Below are 20,647 nucleotides of genomic sequence, written 5' to 3'. Positions count from 1 at the left end.
CAGGCATGAAAGTGGAAACATGTATGTCTTTAGGTGAGAATGAACTAGGCAGGTTTAGGTGAAGTAAAGGGATGGTGGGAGATAAGACAGGAAGATTACAGATAGCTTTGACTGTGAAGCTAAAGTGTTTGTCCCGTAAGGAAATGATTTTTGAGCAGGAATAAAATGAAAGCAAATAATTAAGATTACTTTGGCAAGTGTGTGCAACGTGGGCTAAAGAGGAGATTTCAGGAAAACAAGTTAGGGGACATTAACTATCCAAATATGCTTCGGTGTTTCCTCCAAAATAAGACCTCGCCGGACAATCAGCTCTAATGCATCTTTTGGAGCAAAAATTAATATAAGACCCAGTCTTAAGACCGGGTATAAGTTAATAAATATAATGTAATATAATACTAGGTCTTATACTAATTTTTGCTCCAAAAGACGCATTAGAGCTGATTGTCCAGCTAGGTCTTATTTTCGGGGAAATACGGTATATTTAAGCCAGGAGGAAATTGGTTTGATCTTTTGTTTCTTGCAGCAATCACAAGCTAAATGGTACTCCTGAGCTATAACACAGTAAACTATAAATTCTTCCAACAATTTCCTTGTTAAATTGATAGACATAGGTAACTTTTGGTCTCAATAAATTGAGAATTTCTCTTGATATTAATGACATTCTTCATGGTGCTGAATCCTCTCCCAGTTTCCTCTAAACTACTAGCAATTACTGTATTTCCCCAAAAATAAGACCGGCTCTTATATTAATTTTTGCTCCAAAAGACGCATTAGGGTGTATTTTCAGGGGATGTGTTATTTTTTCATGTACAACAATTTACTTTTATTCAAATATACAGTCATGTCATCTTCTTCTGGAACGTTGTCATTACGTACTAAATGCATCCATCTGGCTGACAATCTTAACTGGGGCTTATTTTTGGGTAAGTCTTATTCAGTGACTGCTATAATTTAATTTTTGTTCCTCTTCAACTAGAGCTTTGCAGACTGTAATTGGCCAAGTTTAGGATTCAATAAATCTAACAAACAATCTATTAGTTTGTCTTTTGGAATTGCTATTTTGTTTTGTTTCAGTAACCTACATTTTCAGCTTCTTAGTTTTACATGTCCAATTCTTTATGGTTAATTGAATACTCTGGCAGCTTCAATAAATTCTTTCTTGTAAAATATTGACATATTAAAATATCATTTATTAAAGCTAAATCTCTTTAAGTGTACTTTTTTTTTTTTTTTAAGATTTTATTGGAGAAGGGGAACAGGACTTTATTGGGGAACCCTGTGTACTTCCAGGACTTTTTTCCAAGTCAAGTTGTTGTCCTTTCAGTCTTAGTTGTGGAGGGCGCAGCTCAGCTCCAGGTCCAGTTGCCGTTGCCGTTGCTAGTTGCAGGGGGCGCAGCCCACCATCCCTTGCGGGACTTGAGGAGTTGAACCGGCAACCTTGTGGTTGAGAGCCCACTGGTCCATATGGGAATCGAACTGGCAGCCTTCAGAGTTAGGAGCACGGAGCTCCAACCGCCTGAGCCACCGGGCCGGCCCCAATGTACTTTTCAAATGTTTGTTCCTGTTTTACAATTTAAGTGTGCAAGTTTTGGTAAGATTTACAAGTTACTTTTGCAAATTACCATTACTACTACCTCCCCCATTGAGGTCCAACTAGCTTCCATTACTCATTATACCAATTCTCAGAGCTTCTGATATATTTGTCTTTATATACAGTAACAAAAGTAATTCAAAGATAATAAATGGTCATTCTAAAGCATAGAGTGTATTATAAAGAATGTACGTGATGTAGCAGTTAGTGGTGCAAATGTTTTCCAGATATCTCTATGAAAAGATGCCCAGTAATCAATAGTCATGAAACTTTCTATACAATTAACTTGAACTAATGGGTTATTAAAATTTGTATTACTAATGTTATTGGTTATTGCACCGTACTTTTTAACAACCAGTAAGGATTACAGTAAAATTACGACATACTACTTGTAAAGTCCAATATATCTAATTACATAAAATGTGAAGTTGCATTATTACAAGATTAATGGAATAACCAGAGGAAGTCTGCAGTTAGCCAGCTGGAGGTGGTGGGGGTTGCAGAGCCAAATGATAATTGCATTATGTCTGAATTTACATTATTATGGTGTCCATTATCACGAGCCTTTTTCTGTATTTCAGCCACCAAATATCAGCCCTTCATGTACAGCAATCAAACCTGTTCCAAGTTAATGACAGTGAAAGTGGAAAGTAGGGGACAGATAAGAGACATCTCGAAGGACAAAGCTATAAGATTTGGGAGGACTGGATGGATACAGGAAGCAAGGATAAGAAATCATCCTCCTGGATCACTTCGAGAGTAAAGCTGGTGATAGGAAAGGCTGAGGTAGAAGTGGTTTTATTCCATTATTTGGATTGGTAGAGGGATAGGAAAGAAGGTGTAAGTTGGTTTTAATTATGTGATTTCAAGGTGACAACAGAAAACTCAGGTGACTAGGCAGTTAGATATAGGACTTAAGTTTGAGGAAGTGAGGCTTTTGATATAATGGTAATCACAGACAAAACTGAGAGTCAACAGTCTAAGTGCTTTCAGAATGGAAGAGAACGTTGAGTAAGAATCATTAGAAGTAGAAGAAGCACATTAACATAAAAGCTAACATTTGAAGTTTATAATATCTTTTCACATACATTATGTTTAATGGAATGCTTGAGAGGTGGGAGATTAATTTCAAGCAGATTTTTTTTCACTCATAAATATTTATTAAGTGCTATTGGGAATAGCAGGCTAAGTCAGCCGTTGTCCTTAATGAATTTCCAATCCAATGGGAGAGGCAGACAAGTGCTGATTCCAGCACTAAGGATACTGTTTAATAATTGGCTGTTTACTTACCAGTCTCCATTACAGGAAAATCACGAGGTTAAGGGGTCGTGTCTATCACTCTCCTGTTTCCAAAGCCTAGCAAAGGATCTAGCACACAGGCACTCAAGAAATGAATTAAATGAATACTAGAATAGACTTTCTCAACAGTTATGAGCACTTTTTTACGGCAGAGAATAAGGTGTGGGGGAAGAGTAAAGTATGTAACTAGCAAATATGGCTAGTTAAGGTTAGGTGGGAGATCTGATTTTGGAAAGCCTTATATGTTATGCCAAGGAATTTACAGGTGGCAGTACTGGGGATTCAAAGAGAATTTAAAATGTGAGAATGACAGTGCGTTAAGACAACTTTGAGTGTGATAAAGTTTGTCTTGCCCTATGCCAAACCAGCCCTCCTGTTCTTCATGCCCTCTTTAAGCCTCTGGAGGGACTTATTTCATCCCCTACTTTATATCAGGATTTATCCATTGGCTCTTTTTAAATCAATGTTCTGAGAGGAAGGAGAAGGAGAAAGAAATGTTATGTTTATGGAGTACCTATTAGGTTAGGTACTAGATGTTTTGTTTTTTTCTTCAGTCATCTACTGAGCAGAGCTGGGACACATTTAATGGGAGAAGAGTGGAGGAGAAGCAAAGGACTTCAGATTGACAAATTTGCAATCTCCATCAGAATTAGTTGTGAAAAATAAGAGGGCTGTAATACTTAACTTGCACTGACTACAAGATTTGAAATCGTTCCCCAGCAGCACTCAATGACTTGGAAGGAGCAAAGAACGTGTTTGGTTGGATTCATCCAGGATTGGCAACTGGCAGGATGAGAGGGGCCGAAGACAGGGAGGAAAGTGACCTGAGCTCCTTAAAGTCTCCCTGAAGTGAACCTCTATAGGGTAAGGTCAGGAAGGGAAGGTCGAGTTCGTAAATTGACCGAGTGGAAAAGAGGAGCTGATGGATTTAAAGTCTTGCTGAAGTTAGAAAGTAACTTATGGCCACGTACCCAGCCTTTATGCTTTTGATTTTGGCAAATAAAATCCTTTTTTTTTTTTTTTTTTGTAGCTTCATAGACTAGAAATGTGAAAGTGAATGTTTTAAAATTACGAATCTTCTAAATGACAAACCCAATTCTTACTTGGGTTACCACAAGATATTCCTTTATGCAGAAAAAAATGACTGTACCTTAAAATCTAAGTAGGTAAGTTAATAGATTCAAACTACTCATAGCTGGTTTTCTTCTTGATTAACAACTGTGACTACAGTTCAAGTGAAAAGAATGATTTTTTTATTTGTCAGTAGATAAAATGACTCTTTACGAGTCCCCAATTCAATGTCAAGCATTTGTCACTGACAAAGGCAAGATAAAAATGGCAAAAGAATCATGAATAGCACCAGGCCAAAATTTACTTCATTAGGTAAGGAATAATCTACTTAAGCAATCTTTATTTTAAAGGTAACTATTTTGTCTATATAGTTATTAGATCTTTTTGAATAATCAGAGCTTTTTTTAAAAAAATGTTTTGCTTGTTTTTTGTTTCCCCTTCTTCAGCTTTCCCTCTCCGCCCCCTCATTCGGGTTCAAGCCGTTGTTTCTCAGTCTAGTTGTGTAGGACACAGCTCCCTGGCCCATGCGGGTATTATGAGCCTTGCCGTCCCCCCACTAAGGCAGCTGGTGGTTTAAGGCAGCTCCCTGCAGCTTACGCCAACCTCCAGCTGCTAATGGCTGCACAGCTCCAGGGAGAGCTGTTGTTCACAATCTTAGCTGTAGAGGGCGCAGCTCACTGGCTTATGTGGGAATCCAACGGGCCATCTCCGAGTTAGGAGCACAGCACTCCAACCACCTGAGCCACTGGGCTGGCTCCCGGTTTTTTTTTTAAGTTATAGGTCCATAAGCACAAAATTCAAATTCCCATAGTGTAGCACAAATATCCATGATTTTAAAGTTTCCTTGTATCAATTAAAATGGAAGATTCAAAGTCTCTTAAAAGTTAGTAAAGTTATACCCAACTTTTCAAAAGGATTTAGGTTGAGTGCTTTGGTGAGAATGTCTCATACAAGTGATTAGATTTGAGATAACGTATTATAAAACCAACCAAGCAAAATGCAGTTTCTGAAAAATGTAAACTTTCATTTTGGGATGTCAACACTACTTCTAATACAGGAATCAGGGTCTCTTTTCTATCTCTGGAGCCACTGATGGCTCCAGGGGTATGGGGCTGGAAATGAAACAGAGGGGACCATCAGGATAACGGTACTATAAAACTAATTAGTGCCTTTGGCTACTTTTCAGTTAGGCACTAGCTCTCAGGATAACACTTTTCTTTCAATTAAAGATGCCTACTTCCCTTTCAAGCACCAACTGCCTTCACGGGGGCGGGGTGGGGGGTAGGGGTTTGGAAAGAAAAGACCATTTCCCCCTGCTTTTATACTTGAAGTGAGCATTCTTTCATGATTTTTACTAATGATGGGAAAATACAAAAAGGTTTAAAGGCTCGATCTTAAAATACTTCTCCATGTACGTTTTTTCTTCCCACATAGAAAAACACTGCTGTACCTAGACACTAATCATTTTGGGGGCACCAGTTACACTAGAAAGAAAAAAGGAAGAATTTGGGCTAGTACGTAAAAGGAGACTCCATAGCGAAGAGCAGAATTTGCTGGGCAGGGAGAAAGGGAAAATGGAGGGGGGTAAGAAAAAGAACCGGAGTGCTCTCTGTTTATCACTGTCAGCCTTCTCATGAAGACTCCAGTGAGGGAGATTCCAGGGAGGAAATTTAGCAGCAAATTTAGGAAGAGGAGTTCCTACAGCATTGGGGCCAGGTAGCTAACAGAAATTGGTCCCAAGTGGGCACTGGCTGGGACCTGGGGTAGATGAATTGGGAACTGCCTATACATACAGTATAGTTAGGAAGTTTCTGGATAAAAATTTCTGTAAACTGAAGTCTTCTTTATTGACAGAATCAACCAAACATTCATGGCAGAGTAGGCCACAGGACCCAACAGAACACAATATGACATTCAAATCAGACCTGTTTAAATGCGGCTCCTTTTGACTCCTTTAACTTTGTACTATGATAATTACTTGTATAGAGTGGTTCTAAACTGAAACAGTATCACTCCTGTTCACTCATTTTGGAGACAAACAGCTTGGGCCAAATTTTAAAGATGATAAATAAAAAGACAAAAAAATAACTAAAATAAGCTATTAGACCTAATCAAGAATGGCTTAAGATTATTCGTTCTCATCTTTGAACATTTTACTTAAGTGCTTTATTAGAGCTACTAGCTCCGGGTTCCCACCAAGCGCATCAATTTGTTTATAGGCTTTAGACTCAAGCTCTTTCAGAGTATTCCGAGTATATTCAAAAGAACCTACATCCTCAAGATAATGTACACAGTATTTTTTAATATCTATGTTTTCGGTTCTCTGGCGCAAGATATTCTGCACCTGGGTGCTTTCAGGCCTGGACCAAATAGCATGAATAGTAGGGAATGAGAACTTTCCCTCTGTTAGATCTTCACAAAAGCTTTTATTTTCGCTATACTCTTTGGAGTGTAGATTAGCATAATCATCCCTAATTTGGAAAAAGAGCCCAAGAGTATCAAGTAGCGGCTTTAAATCTTCTTTGTAATCAGAGAACAACTGCATGAGACCTACTGCTAATCCAAAGAGTCCACCCGTCTTTTGCAGCACCATGGCTTTATACTCCTCTTCTGTGGGACAAGTGTAGTTATCCCGCCAATAAATGTCTAGGCCTTGTCCCTCGTGGAGTTCCAAAAGCTGGCGGGTAAAAAGCTTGACTGCATCCGGCTGATCAAGGGTTAAGACTTTCTGTAGGCCAAGAAAGTATACGTAATTGGCAGAATTGATGACAGATGGGATTCCATAGATGCTGTGCGCCACTGGAAAGCCACGTCGGAGTTTTGAGTTGTCTTCAATATCATCGATGAGTAAACTGGCATTATGCAACATTTCCGTCACTTCAATGATAATCTAACAACAAAACAAAACAATTGAAAAATTTTTTTTCATGTTTGAACTACCTAAAACAGCTTATGAATTTCAAATTATATAACAGATTATGAGGGTCTCAAGTATCTTAGTTTTTGAAACTAGTAATTATTTAGCAACCCTAATATAAAACAATATGGTACTGCATGAGCGCTAAATGGAATTAAGAGCTAGGAGTGTTTTTACGTGACATTTATTCATTTCTTGGGGTTAAGAACAAGGCTAGAATTGCCTAAATACCTGTAGTTTGTCTCCTGGAACTTTTAGCCAATGATTAAATGCCTGTGAAAGTTTGGTTCTCACTTGTTTACCTGCAATTAAAGAATCAAATTTGGCAATAAAATTAGTATTTTAATTGTGAAAAACACATTCAGAAACTTCCTCTAAAATGGATCAGACTTGATAAATCCAGCCCCATCAATCCTTTACTTTCCATTGCTGGGTCCCTACCGGCTCCTTCTGCTGAATTCACATTCTAAAACACACAACCTTAAGATTAGGGCAGGCAAAGAGACTCCTCTGCAGTGGCCCACCGGTAAGATCACTACTTTCATCTGTGTCAGCAACTCTGGAATGGACTGGGGGTTTTAGGAATTATGACTCCTTTTTTGAAAAGAACGCCAGTCTAGTTAGTGGCAGTTAATTAGCACTGTCCATTTCAGAGAACATATTCGGACAACATAGGTATTTTTAATGAAATGAAATTTGCTATTGAATTACCTCATAACATTACCTCTTAAAATGACCTACCATTCCTTTTAAATTAAGGTTTTAGAAACTGGACAGCTCTGCTTGTTTCCTACCAAACAGTGAAACTACCAAAGCCTGAAGTATTCCCTTTTAATATGATGAGTTTTTCAATGTTATCTTTTTCTTACATAGAAAGCTCAAGACAGGTCTTTGGGTACTAGTAATTACCAGAAGTCATTTTAGCCAAATATAAAGGAATGGAAAATGAAAACCACAACCAGTTCATTTAATAAATGTTCTATAAGCTTCCTGCTAAAGTGAATGCACAGTAATATCCTAGTTTTAGGTTTCAGAAAAATAGCTACATAAAAAGTTTCAGTAAACAAAAACAGTAAGTCATGTCTCTTTTCTCTGCAACAATTACCAAAACAAATGAATACACAAACTGCCATCACATATCTGAGAGAGACAAAGTCTCAGTTTCTGTGAGAAGCCTAAGAGAAGGATCTCTTCTGCCTACTAATCCTTAAGGTGAACATGGTCTGGGTAGCAATTACATACTTTATATGTCAGACCCACTTTCCCATTTAACAAAGGTCAATCTGGGCCATACTTACAATGTACAACTGTTGCAAAGTAACCCGTATCACTTTTAGTATCACTTTTAACGAACAAGTTTAGGAGATGAAGAACACAGAATCAAGGTGGAGCCACATTTTTCCTTTTACCTCAGAAGGTATGCAGAAAACAGATAATGGCTTAACTTACAGGTACTGCAGTTTTATACTTTTTCCCTCTGACCTGATTCTAATCCCCAAATAGTTTCTAATAGGGGCTAGTCAGAGAGCCCTCCAAATTAAAACAAACAATAATTACTGTTTCCTTTTTAATATCTTAACATTACCAACTCCCTTTCTGCAGTCCTTTTTCTTCCTCTACTCCCAACTCTACCCTCCACCTCCTACTGCAAAGGCCTGGGGGCCTATATCATAGGGCAAAAAAGCAAACATAAATAAGTCATTCTACTTCACTCATTTCAAAAAATCCTAATCTCAATAATTATTATGATCTTTTATTAGCAAGAGTAACTTTGTAATAGTCTGGTCCACCTTTAAGTCACTGTAGTAACTGACGCACTGAAAAACAGGTTTATAATGCATAATGCAATTTCCTATTTCTTTAGGAAAATCTTTTGAGGTTATATTCTATCATGGATGCAAGAGTATATTTGATTAAAAAAAGGTGAGATACCTAGAGGTTTAAATATGTAATCTAATGGTTTAATATATCACTTCCAGATAATGAGGATTAAAAGGTGTGTTACAGAAGTTAATTATATAGGTGACTATAGACAGTTCTTGCTTTGCACAGTAGTGGAGTGTTTGGAGTGGAAGATACTCTTTACACTCTTGTCGGTACTGAGAAAACACAGTATGTTTCATGGCAGTACAGTTCCAGCTAGTGTGCCAACTTGTTACAAAATAAATCCAGCAACAGATTGGTAGGATGCAGAAGAAACTGTCATGTTTCTCAATCAAGACCCTGAAATAAGCGAAGTTACTAACTGCAGACTAAATGTTATTCTAAAACAATTTCTTGGCTTTTTCTTAAACAGCAGGCAACTTTCCTTTTGCATTCTCCACTTCCATCTTCCCTCCATTCCTCTGAATGTCCGACACACTGACACCAGGTGTGTCTCCATTAGGACCTGCCAGAATAGAAATGACTCTACTCCCAATGGTTTCCACCATGTAGCTAGGAAGGTATCACACTTCTGGCTTTTAATGACCATATTTATAGTACTCAGGCTCATGAAGAAGAGAAATGCACATATTACCATTGAGGTATGCTCTTTAGAACAGAGATAAAAAAGTGTTTATTGTGATTGAGTAGAGAATGTCATTAGACTATAGTTTAGCCACATTATGTACTAAACAGGTTTTTATGGTTGTCAACTTATCACCTTTTATACTATTTCTATGAGAAAGAGCATTCCAAGTTCCAAATAACTGGTTTACAAATGAATTTTTATTATAAGAATCCACACTTATTATATATATGTATGAATTTTTATTCATTGTCATTTTTCTAGACAAAGTAAAAAAAAAGGCAAAATAAAACATGTACATACACATAAACATGTTTAGGCAGGTATAATTGGAGAAAACCATGTCCAGGAGATCCATCTTTATATAGGAATAATGTGGGTTATGCTTTCAAGAAATGTGATTTACATGCACTACTGTTTGGCTCTTAAAGGAACTAGTAGTGTAGGAACCGCAGTGTGTGAGTGTGTGTTGTGTAAAACATGATCGTGGAAAGTAAGTGAGGCTTTCTACTGTTGTACAAATTGGCATAGCTTTTTCTAATTTGTATATAGAGAATTGGAATATGTGACACCCACAAAGAAGAAAACTATTTTAAATATTTTTATTTTCTAAAGTATGTTATATAATTGGATATTTTTAAAAGGATACCTCAAAAATGTCCCTTTTAAGAACAAAGAACTATGAAGTTCTATTTATCATTTTTCTCATAAGTATCACCCTAAATAAGAAATCTCAAGAGCAGGCGAGTCTAAACTTCTCTGTATGCTAAATTTGAATGACCACTACTCTATAAAAATGACCCTACATGGATAGTGACTGAACTGCTACCTGGTAATTGAAGTAAGTACTTGTAAGGTTCTAGAAGAATTCTTTGGACTGTTTCTTGAGTCTTCTCCATTGTTTTTGAATTTCAAAGCTGATCTGTTAAAAAGGAGAAACATAAATATTTCATTAACTAAATTATCTTTGAGGGTCAAATTGCAAAGGAATTTGTATCTCAAGGTGTTTCTGTAAGGGTAGACATTCAGTTTCATTATAAAAAAAATTCTACACATACGAAACATTGAAACATGCTAAGTGAAAGAAGCCAATCACAAAAGACACATATTATATGACTCCATTTATATGAAATGTTCATAACAGGCAAATCCATAGAGACAGAAAATAGATTTAATGATTGCCTAGGGTTGGGGTAGAGGAAATGAATAAAGGCTAATGAGTTTGGAGTTTCTTTTTGGAGGCACCAAAATATTCTACAATTAGATTGTAGTAATGGTTGCACAATCCTGCGAGTATGCTAAAACTCCCCAAATTGTATACTTTAAATGGGTGAACTATATGATATGTAAATTATATCTCATTAATAAAAGGAAAGATTTTATCAAGTGATTGGTGAAAGTGTTCACCTGAATTTTAAGTTGAAAAACTTTTATTGCAAAACTTTTATTACAAAACTTATATTGTAAAACTTATATTAAGCTTTTCCTATTTACTCAATTCAACCATAAAAGGCTTACATTGTTGACATAAAATCAATGTTAAAACAAATCCACATAATAAAATACTTCTATATTTGATTGATTACATAAATAAACATACTTTTTTCTATGAACATAGATGAGTTAACATGTTTTATATACTTAAACTTTAAGGGGAAAACTTCTCTCCTGTATTTTCTCTATAATCAATCTATTTTGGAGATTCTGATTTAAGTTAAAACATGCACTAACTTGAAAGCAATTATATTATTAAAAATATTTCCCTGTAGTGACTTATTACTCTGAATTTTACATTTACTTCAGTATTTCCTAGAATATCAATCATGTTCTTTCTAGAATCCTCCTTTACTGCTGAATCTCTACTCTCTTGCTCTGTAAATATCCATTGCTATTTTTATTTGTCCTCATATTAGGAGAGAGCAACATCGTTGGCACATTTTAGAAGGATTTCCCCCTCCCTCCCTTATCTGCTTTCTTTTGCTTCTTGGGACAATGATTTGGTCTCTATGATCATGAACCTAAAGGATTGAAAAGTGTGTTTTTGTAGTCTACTGTTGAGTATATAGTGGAACAATCATAACAAAATCAGCACTCCATCAAAGGAGTAATATGATTAAGATGAAACATCCCACATAGAAAATTTATGTATCTACCTTGACCAATAATTATCACAAGGGAAACAAAGTTCAAGAAATATTTTGAAATAGTCAAAAAACCAGTTTAGTAACCTATTATCTACACTCTTTAAGGACTGACATAGGTTATCCCATTCTTAAGAGATTAAGTAACAGGAAGAATAATCGCTTATGTAAAAGATTATTATTGAACAGATATAACTGTAGACTAATGAAAAGCGTCTCTCATATACTTCTCCATTTAAACCAATCAGTAGCCATCTCTTGCCTACTAGGTTGAAAGCAACCTAGGTTGAGAGTGTTTATCTTTTTTACAGCCTCTAGAATACATTTGACTTAAATTTAAAATCAATGAGACCAACTTTAAAGAATTCTCTTTGGTCTCTGAATCAGTAACAACTGTTGTGCAGAAATCAGAGCTAACCTTTGTTTCTATTCTTAGTGCTTTAGTTGATGTTATTTTTTGACTTAAAATGGTAGTTATACATTTTTTTAAATTATACTTTCCTTTGCTCACTCAGGTAAGTTTAAGAATACTCAATACGCCAATGAAGGTTCCTTTCCCAGTGGACTGTTTATACACAAGTATTCTCAGCAGAGGGAAAACATAGGAACCCCAACATTTCCTAGGTATTAAAAACCAATATGTTTTGTGTCTTAAGAGTCTACAGTGTTCTACACACTGTGGCATATGTTCTGATCCTTTTTTTAAAAACTCAAAGGACTCCAATTTATCATAGCTGGAAATTTCAGCTACCTTGTACTAAACTGTAAAGTGGCATTAGTGTTACATGAACTCTACTAATTTGTTTTTAGATTGAATAACAACTACAGAATGTCTGACCCTGAAGCTATTCACTTTCAAAACTAAAAGTGCCTTAAATTTGTTCAAATAATGTATGGATGAACAAATACAAAAACAGATTCTCTCCCCCGTGTGACTACCGCAATGACTTTCTACTTGAGCTTCCGACATTAGACAGTGATCTTTGCAAAATTCAAATCTGCAAAAGGGAGTCCCTGTCTCTATTCCGAAAGAACAAAACTCCTTAACAAAGCGTCTAAGGTTCTGCGTCCCTCCCCCCTCAATCTCCTTCACGCCCCTCCAGCTTCAGTTCTTCATACTTGAAAGGCTCCCTTTTGCAAGAGGCTTTCCAACATGTTATTCTTTCTGTCTGGAATGTTGTTTCCTTAGTTAACTCCTGTCACCCCTTCAACTCTTAGGTCGATCCTCACTTGCTCAGGAAAGCTTTCCCTTAGCTTCCTAAGCCAAATTCACTATCTCAAATTCTCTTATCACCATGTAACTCGCCTCTGAAGCACTCACCGCTGTTGCAATCTCACGCTCGTGTGTCCATTTTATTTAATATCCGTCTGTCTCACTAGGCTTAAAGGTCCACTAAGGCAGGGGCCATACCACTTCCTCCTCGCGGTAGACACTCAATAAATAAATGAAGCACCGAACGCACGTAAAATGCCTTCTAACAGAGCACACACTTGCACACGAGAAGTCAAAGTATCAAGGGAAGGGTCTCGTTTCAGAATGGCTAGAGACATACAAATAAAAGCGCAGCTGTGAAGCGCTGTAAACCCTTCGACTCCAACTCCGGGAGACGATGAGTCTGGAGAAAATCGCTCGAGAGATACGGGCAGCGGATTTAACTCCGAGGCCGATATTCAACGGAGGCTTGGCAGAGAGCCTCCTATGCCTGCTGTTAACAGCCGCAGGGTCCAAAAAGCTCCCGCTACCCTCTCCACTCAGACGCCCCCTTCCGCCCCGCTCGGTCACCACCCCTCCTGCTCTTCTTTTCCAGCGAGGGGACGGAAAAACAATCCGGTTCAGCATCCGGGTCCTCACCCTCCTTCTTTCTTTCCAACAGGCCCCGCCCTCCTACCCATCCGGGTCCCCCCAGCCGCCACCACAGCCGCTCACGGTTCAACGATGAGATCACAGCTTTCGCGCCGCCGGCCCGCAAGTGCCAGTACCCAGAATCAGCTCCCCACTTTATAGTTCAGACCAAGGCTCCTCCAGACGCCTACATGAATGTTTCCCCCTACTTCATCCCAGATCTCTCCGCTCTCCTCAGCCGCCAGCGACACCGCATTACTCGATGCAGGAAAATGCGCCATCCTGGTCACACTGCGCAGGCGTCGTTGCCGCCTCCCTACTGCTTTGTCGCCCCGCCCCTTCCCCCCCTTCGGGTTTACGCAGGCACGGGCATTGCGGGTCTTGTAGTTCTCGCGAGGAAGGGTTCTCGCACTGGTCCCGCAGGTTGGGACTACATTTCCCGGAAAGCTTTGAGGCGTCACTTTCTGTTTCCATAGAATTGGTGGGAAAATGGCGTCGTTGTTTGTATCCCAGGGTCCAATAAGGACAGGGTGTAGGCGGGTTCTAAAAACCTCTAGCCAATCCGAGGTCGTCTAAGAGGCCATCCGGGAAAGAGGTAGGGGAGGGGAAACAACCTAGGGGAGGGGAGAGTCGAGAGAAGGGGGGACTCGGGGTGGGGGGGGCGAGAGATGTTTGCCCGTCAGTCGAGTCCGGAGTGAGGAGCTCGGGCGCCGGAGCGGAGGAGACTCTTGAGCTTAGCCTGCCTCCGCCACGGCCACCGCCTGGACCTTTGCCTGGAGGGAGCCGCAGAGGGTCTGTGGCCGCAGTCCTCTGGAGGGCAGTGCGACGGGGGCCCGGACTCCAGTTCGGGAGGATTTTTCGTCGTCCCCCTCCCCCCAGCGAGTGAGCCCGAGCGGCCGCCAAACAAAGGTACCAGTCGCCGCCGCGGGAGGAGGAGGAGCCGGAGCTTCAGCCTCGGCCGCCGCTGGACCCGCCGCCCTTCTCCCCCATCTCTCCCCCGGGCCTGCTGGTTTTGGGGGGGAGCCGGGGAGGGGACTCTGGACGCTCCGGGGTCGGCGCTCGCCTCCCAAGAAGGTAGGGCATTTCTGAGGCTTTCGCGGGCTCGTCAGGGCTCCTTTAGGGAGTCCCCGGGCCCGACCGACGAGTGGGGAGGATCGCCGTGGTAGGATCGCCAGGCGCCGGAATTCGGGGCCTCGGCCCCAGAGTCCCGGTCCTCCGCGGTTGCCCCAGCCTGGCGGCCGCGCTCACGATTCGGCAGGGCCGCGGTAGGGGCCCGGCGAGCGCGGGGGCTGCGCTGCTTCCCTGCCCTCTCCTCCGGGTCCCCTGTCCTCGCGGCCGGCAGTGGGGTCCGCTACACTTGTGGTTCCACGTCTCGGAACGGGACGTGAATAGCGGCCCCGGCGGGTCGGTCCTGCGGCGGCTTGCCGGGCCTCTGAGGCCGCTGCCCGCTCGGACACGGGGTGCGCCGAGGCCAGGCCGGCCCCGCTTGTTGTGAGTTTCTTCTCTGACAGAAATGGCGTCATTGTCGGAGACGGGAAACTCCGTCGGGTCCCGACAATGGGGACGCGAAGCAGCGGAGCTGTGTGAGTGGCGGGGTGTGCAGGGTGGCGAGGCCAGAGGGAGCCCCGCATCGGTGTCTCGCGGTTCGACGGTCTTTCTTGGCTTCTCCGCCTCCGCCCGTGCAGTGGGAGCCTGTGGTGTTGACTGATGTCTGTCTTTTGTTTCCCCTCCAGGTGCAGGTGAATCTGGTGTTTTCGAGGGGATCGCAGCCCCGGAATCATCATGAAGGTAAAATTGCCTACAAAAAACGAACCTCACGGGTTGTAGAATTCAGGAAATGGGGGTTGGATCGAGGTCGTGGGGCCTCGGAGTGTTGCCGAGGAAGGTGTGCTTGGTGGCTGGGTGCCCGAGCCCTTCCCCGGGAGACGATGGGGTCAGCTGGTGTGGATATATATCTGTGCTGTGCTGTGGAGTTGCAGCCAGTTACAGGATATCGCACTGAGGATCATTCTCCCTTATAGGACGTCTCTTTTTGCAGTGAATAAGAGGAATAACAGCATGCATTAGAGTATTTTAAAAGGTGAAACAGAAAAAGCAGGTCAAGTAATCTGACTCTAGAACCTGAACTGTATTGTGGTTCTATCAGTTACACTGATGAAAGAAAATCTCATTTATTGTGTTAGCAGTACTGTGAGTTTTTAGCAGAAGACGTGTTTGATTAGCCACGAAAATAATCTTAATTGAAAGATTTTTAAAAGGAATTTTGATGAACATTACACAACTCACGAGATAGTTGTTCTTTGTATTTGCAGGGATTTAGAAGTGTATGGTTTATTTTTCTTTTGATCTGTTTTGTGAAGTGTCAGGTGCTGTATTGCATTAGGATAAAACTGATGTGGAAAACCTATGGCCAGGTTCCTCTTAAGTGTAAACGTGTTAACTGAATGGAAGATGTTGTTTGAAAAGTACAATTTGTTTAACTGGTGGAAGAAATTATAGCAATAAAAATACAGGCTGTTTTTTCACTTTAGAGAATATATAATTGGATGCTGTCATTTTTAAAGGCACTCTAGAATAAAAGCCTTAGATTTCTGAAATGTCTAGTTCAACTGGTGGAACTTAGAGACTAGCAGATATTTTTCATCCATTACAAATTCAGAAGTGCTCGAAGTGAGTAGAGTGTGTTCACAAGTATAGAAATATAACAGATAGTATGTTAGAAATGTAAATGCCATCTGGTTTTGACAGTTCCTTTGAACTTTTTTTAACCAAGTTTACTTCACTTTTCTTCAAAATCAAGACAGCTTTTACAGTAGTGTTTATGGAAGAAAGTAAAAACTGGCTACTTAAGTATATCAGCTGTACAAAGTAATTAAGTTCAGTCCAGTTTTTTTCTTCTTGGGCTTGGGGTGCTACAAATAAACTACCTGAGACGTTTATATCTGCTGAATTCCTGCCTCACTTTCATGTAAGTGAAAAAACTATCTGTGATGTTTCAGAAATGAATCCCTTTTGTTAGTCACAGATGCTAGCTACAACTCCTGTGACCTGTGTAAAACAGTGACAAGTGAGTTTATTTGGTAAAACATATCTTCCTTGGTGTTGGATGACAACTTCTCAAGAAATTGTTGGATTGAATAATATGTAATGGGTTCAGAAGCTGAATAATACAGGGTTTTGTGTGGAGTAAATGTTGTAATCTGTCACTGTACCTAATGTAGTGCTTGGCACGTCTTAGGGACTCATAATGTTTTTGAAATGTCGTAGGTTGTAGGTCTTTTATTTAGATTTAAATTTTCTTTTCCTTTTCTTTCATTTCCTTTTTTTTTCTTTCTTTTTGCAACTTGTCTGTTTTAAAAAATGAAAGTACGTTGGAAACTTTAGCCTTAAAAGTTTCGTAGTATTAGGCAAATGCAAATTTTTGGGTATCATTTTAGAACTACTAATTTTAAACACTCAGCGGTTCCATTACTGCTGCCTTTAAAAAAGTATTAGTAATGTTGAAAGGAAAGGGTTACTAAAATAAATTTCTAATTTTATACAAGATCTTTGTGTTATAGGTATGGTCTGTTAGGGAATCTACCAGTAGTCAGTAGTACTAAAAACTTAGCTTATTTCTTTTAAGTTAATTTCTTATGTGGTGAAAGTTGAGAGGCTGCCCATGATTAGTATTTTGCTTTCATAAAATTGCAATTCAGAAAGTCTTTAGTATTGATTATATTGGGCTTAACTTTTCTTTTTTTCATGTTTCAATTTCTATATTGTAATGACAACTGAGCTATAGAAGGATTTATGCCATTTATCTGACCTTGCCAAATATATTTGTACTTTGAAACAAACTTTAAAGTTTGTATTATCTGTCCTAGTATTATCTGTCCACAAAAAATTTTTAAATTTTGCTGAGTGACAGTGTATTGAGGTAATTGAAAAAGTGTTTAGTAATACCCTTTTGGTGATTGCTTTAAATCCCAAGATAAAGAAAAATGTGTGTATTATTTTAAGTTTTATATATTTTGGAAGCAATTTTTCTGCAGTACGTACTACTTTCAAGATTTATTTAAATAAGTAAAACCCATTTATTGACCGGTATACTGTATCTTATGATAGTTTTTGCTCAGTGTGTGTTTGAGAAATCCTAACACAGTAGCAATTTTGTTCTTTAACCTAGACCATGTTCTTTAATATGATGTTGGTGTAATGTTGGGTTTATGTTTCATACTTTTGATAGACCTCTCAATGTCAGTGATAGCACACTATCAGAAAATAATAGATTATTGAACTTTATAAATCTAAGACTTAATTTTAATTATGTCAGATTCATTTTCTACTTTTTTCCTAAATAAAACTTTTTTCCTTTTTCTATATTGTGCATATTATTAACATCTCATTACACTGCTGTACATTTTCAAGTGAAATGTTCTGGATAGGATAGACATTTCAAAATCTTTAGGGGATAAGTGATTTAGACAGTTGTACTTAGAATCTGGAGAGATGGGGTTTTTCAGATGTGTCATTCTCTCTTCAGTAACCGCTGGCTTAGTTCACATACGAAAAATGGGTTGCTTACAAGTGCCTTTTTCAGTGCCTTTTGCTTATGTGCATGTTTTCACTCCCTCTTCCCCTTCCTTCCCCCTTCCTCTTCCTTTTTTCCTTTTCTTCCTCTCTTCCTCCTTTTTCCTTCCCTCTCCTCCCTCTCCCTCTCCCTGTTCCTTTCCCTCTTCCCACTCCCATTTCATAAATCATTCATTGAACAACCCCTTCCATGTGTCAGGCCGAGTGGAATGAAGGTGCTTAAGCTATCAGACCTGTTCTCAGGGAACTCACAATGTAGGAGCTCACAGAGAAAGCAAAACAGTGCATATTGAATTATAAGAGTATTGATTGCAATATACAGTAATTATGATAAGTGCTGTGGGAGGAAAGAAGAGGACATCTAAATCAGAAAACCATAGTCCTCTGGTGGAATTGACATCTAAGCTGACAGTTACAGCTTTCACTAAGCAAAGAAGGGTAGAAAAGAGTGTTTCAGACAGAGAGGAAACAACAGTGGAAAATAAAGAAGAAAACGATGATGTATTTGGAAACTAAGTAGTTCACTGTGCCTGGATTAATTTAGAGCACGATGTGTTTGGGGTAGGAATAGGAGGGCAGTGATGGGAGATGAGGCTAATATAAGGAGTTGAAAATTTTCTTGAAAGCTAACTAGAACCACTGAAGGTTTTTAAGAAGGGATAAAGATGTTGGATTTGTATTAGAGAGATCACTTTGGTAGTATTATAGTGAATACATCAAAAGGGAGATCTGATGGGAGGTCTGGAGATTCCAGGTGAGAATCCCAAGTGAGAAGTGAACAAGGACTTGAACTAATGCATTGGGAGTGGAGCAGAGGGGATAGATCTGCGATATCTAGGAAGTAGAATTTAGGACCTAGTAACTCACTGTGGGGTAGGAGGAAGATGGAGGCTTCTTGGGTCATGAGATGGATGTTATTGTCATTTGAAGCATGTTGTCATTGGAGTAAAGATGAATAGGGTTTTGAGTATTTAAAGGACCTGTTAGGGGTCCACATCCAAGTGGATCTACTTATTAAGATGTAAGATTAAGAGAGCGGATAGGATGGGAGAGAAATCAGGAGCATTGTTAATTAAGTGTGAATGTTAACCGCATAGTTAATATTTAGCTATAATATTCAAAGGGATTTAGATCTGTAATATGGCAAATGTATTTTGTCCTATAAATTTGTGGCCTTTTTTCTTTTTTAATTTTATTGGGGACTGTTGGGGAACAGTGTGTTTCTCTAGGGCCCATCAGCTCCAAGTCATTGTCCTTTAATCTGGTTGTGGAGGGTGCAGCTCAGCTTCAAGTCCAGTCGCCGTTTTCAATCTTAGTTGCAGGGGGTGCAGCCAACCATCCCATGCAGGAATTGAACCGGCAACCTCATGGAGAGCTTGTGCTCTAACCAACTGAGCCATCTGGCCGTCACTCCAACAGCTCAGCTGCAGCTCATGGTCTTCAATCTAGTAAAACTTTTGATAGACCTCTCAATATTGTAATGACAACTGAGCTATAGAAGGATTTGTGCCATTTATCTGACCATAGCAAATATATTTGTACTTTGAAACAAACTTAAAGTTTGTATTATCTGTCCTAGTAGCCACAAAAATGTTTTAAATTTTGCTGAGTGGCAGTGTATTGAGGTAATTGAAAAAGTGTTTAGTAATACCCTTTTGGTGATTGCTTTAAATCCTAAGATAAAGAAAAATGTGTGTATTATTTTAAGTGTTGTATGTTTTGGAAGCAATTTTTCTGCAGTACGTACTACCCTCAAGATTTATTTAAATAAGTAAAACCCATTTATTGACTGGTATACTGTATCTTACGATAGTTTTTGCCCAGTGTGGGCAAAAACTCCAACAGCTCAGCTGAAGCTCATTGTCTTCAACCTAGTAATAGTTTTGGAGGGCGCAGCTCACTGGCCCATGTGGGAATCGAACCGGCAACCCCTTTGTCCAGAGCTTGCACTCTAACCCGAGCCATCTGGCCGCCCCAAATTTGTAGTCTTTTTGATGAAAGGTAATTCTGTAAAATACCAACATATTTTCTGTTCAAATTGCTAACTCTTTTCTTATTTTAATTTTAGAAAGTATGCTAGCTGACTACGTATTTCACGGAAGAGTACTAACTCAGCCTATAAATTCAGTCACTGAAATTCAGTCACTGAAGAGATATTGTATACCTTCCTTGTACCAGACATGGTTCCAGGTACTGAGGATACAGCTGTTAACAAAACACGAGTTCTTACCTGTGGAGTTCACATTCTATTAGTGTAGCAGGCACCAAGCCAAAAAAAAAAAAAGAAAAAGTTATAAGTGCTACTAAAAGAAATAAAGCCCACTCAGGATAAGAGGTTAGAGTGACAGAGGTTGCTACTTTAGAGTAGATATAATGCAGGGCCTGTTTGAGGAGATGACATTTAAGCATTGTGTGAAACATATAGTGAGCCATTCACTTATGTAGGGGAAGAGCATTCGAGGCAGAGAACACTAGTGCAAAGGCCCTGAGGAGGAATACGTTTGGCATGTTTGACCTTGGCATGTTTAAGGAACAAGAAGAAGGCCGTTAGGGCTGGAGTGGTGGGAGATGAGGCCAGCGGGGTCACAGGGCCCGTCCGCTGCTGGGCCTTGTAGGCCTTAAAGTAAAATCCGAGTGTCAGGAAGTCATTGAAGGGTTTGAGCAAGAGAGTGAGGTGATCTGGTACACATTTTCAGGAAGAAAG

General features: G+C 39.6%; 2 protein-coding genes across 10 annotated transcripts in view; one reads left to right on the top strand and one right to left on the bottom strand.

Moving 5' to 3' along the window:
* Window positions 1-5,783: 5,783 nt before the first annotated feature.
* On the bottom strand, window positions 5,784-13,686 carry GGPS1 (geranylgeranyl diphosphate synthase 1). 5 transcript variants are annotated; one of them, XM_019747003.2, is made up of 4 exons: window positions 13,563-13,686; window positions 10,217-10,309; window positions 7,110-7,180; window positions 5,784-6,851 (listed from the first exon to the last, which is right to left on the bottom strand). In XM_019747003.2, the coding sequence occupies exons 2-4, from the start codon at window positions 10,284-10,286 to the stop codon at window positions 6,090-6,092; spliced, it is 903 nt and encodes a 300-aa protein (XP_019602562.1). In that variant the 5' UTR covers window positions 10,287-10,309; window positions 13,563-13,686; the 3' UTR covers window positions 5,784-6,089. The 5 variants fall into 5 exon arrangements, with proteins under 5 accessions (XP_019602562.1, XP_019602561.1, XP_019602564.1 ...); XM_019747002.2 differs by having other exon boundaries at window positions 13,456-13,664; XM_019747005.2 differs by lacking the exon at window positions 13,563-13,686 and adding an exon at window positions 12,850-12,980.
* Window positions 13,687-14,000: 314 nt separating this feature from the next.
* ARID4B (AT-rich interaction domain 4B) overlaps window positions 14,001-20,647 on the top strand; it is a 120,134-nt gene continuing 113,487 nt past the window's right edge. For 4 of the 5 annotated variants that reach the window (XM_019746993.2, XM_074316713.1, XM_019746991.2 and 1 more), the window contains exons 1-2: window positions 14,001-14,445; window positions 15,105-15,159. In XM_019746993.2, the coding sequence (XP_019602552.2) occupies window positions 15,154-15,159 (6 nt within the window). In that variant the 5' untranslated portion in view covers window positions 14,001-14,445; window positions 15,105-15,153. The remainder of the gene's footprint in view (window positions 14,446-15,104; window positions 15,160-20,647) is intronic. The other variant, XM_019746992.2, reaches the window with a different exon arrangement.

The sequence above is a fragment of the Rhinolophus sinicus genome, linkage group LG12 (genome assembly GCF_036562045.2).
Source record: "Rhinolophus sinicus isolate RSC01 linkage group LG12, ASM3656204v1, whole genome shotgun sequence".
Classification (NCBI taxonomy): Eukaryota; Metazoa; Chordata; class Mammalia; order Chiroptera; family Rhinolophidae; genus Rhinolophus; species Rhinolophus sinicus.
This window is presented reverse-complemented; position numbering and strand designations above follow the sequence as displayed.

Bases quoted from the DNA above. Each gene is read 5' to 3' on its own strand.
- GGPS1 (XM_019747003.2), bottom strand. From the start codon at position 10,286: ATGGAGAAGACTCAAGAAACAGTCCAAAGAATTCTTCTAGAACCTTAC. The intron at 7,181-10,216 runs GTAGCAGTTCAG...CTTTAATTGCAG, and splicing joins GTACTTACTTCAATTACCAG to GTAAACAAGTGAGAACCAAA. The intron at 6,852-7,109 runs GTATTTAGGCAA...TTTTGTTGTTAG, and splicing joins TTCCAGGAGACAAACTACAG to ATTATCATTGAAGTGACGGA.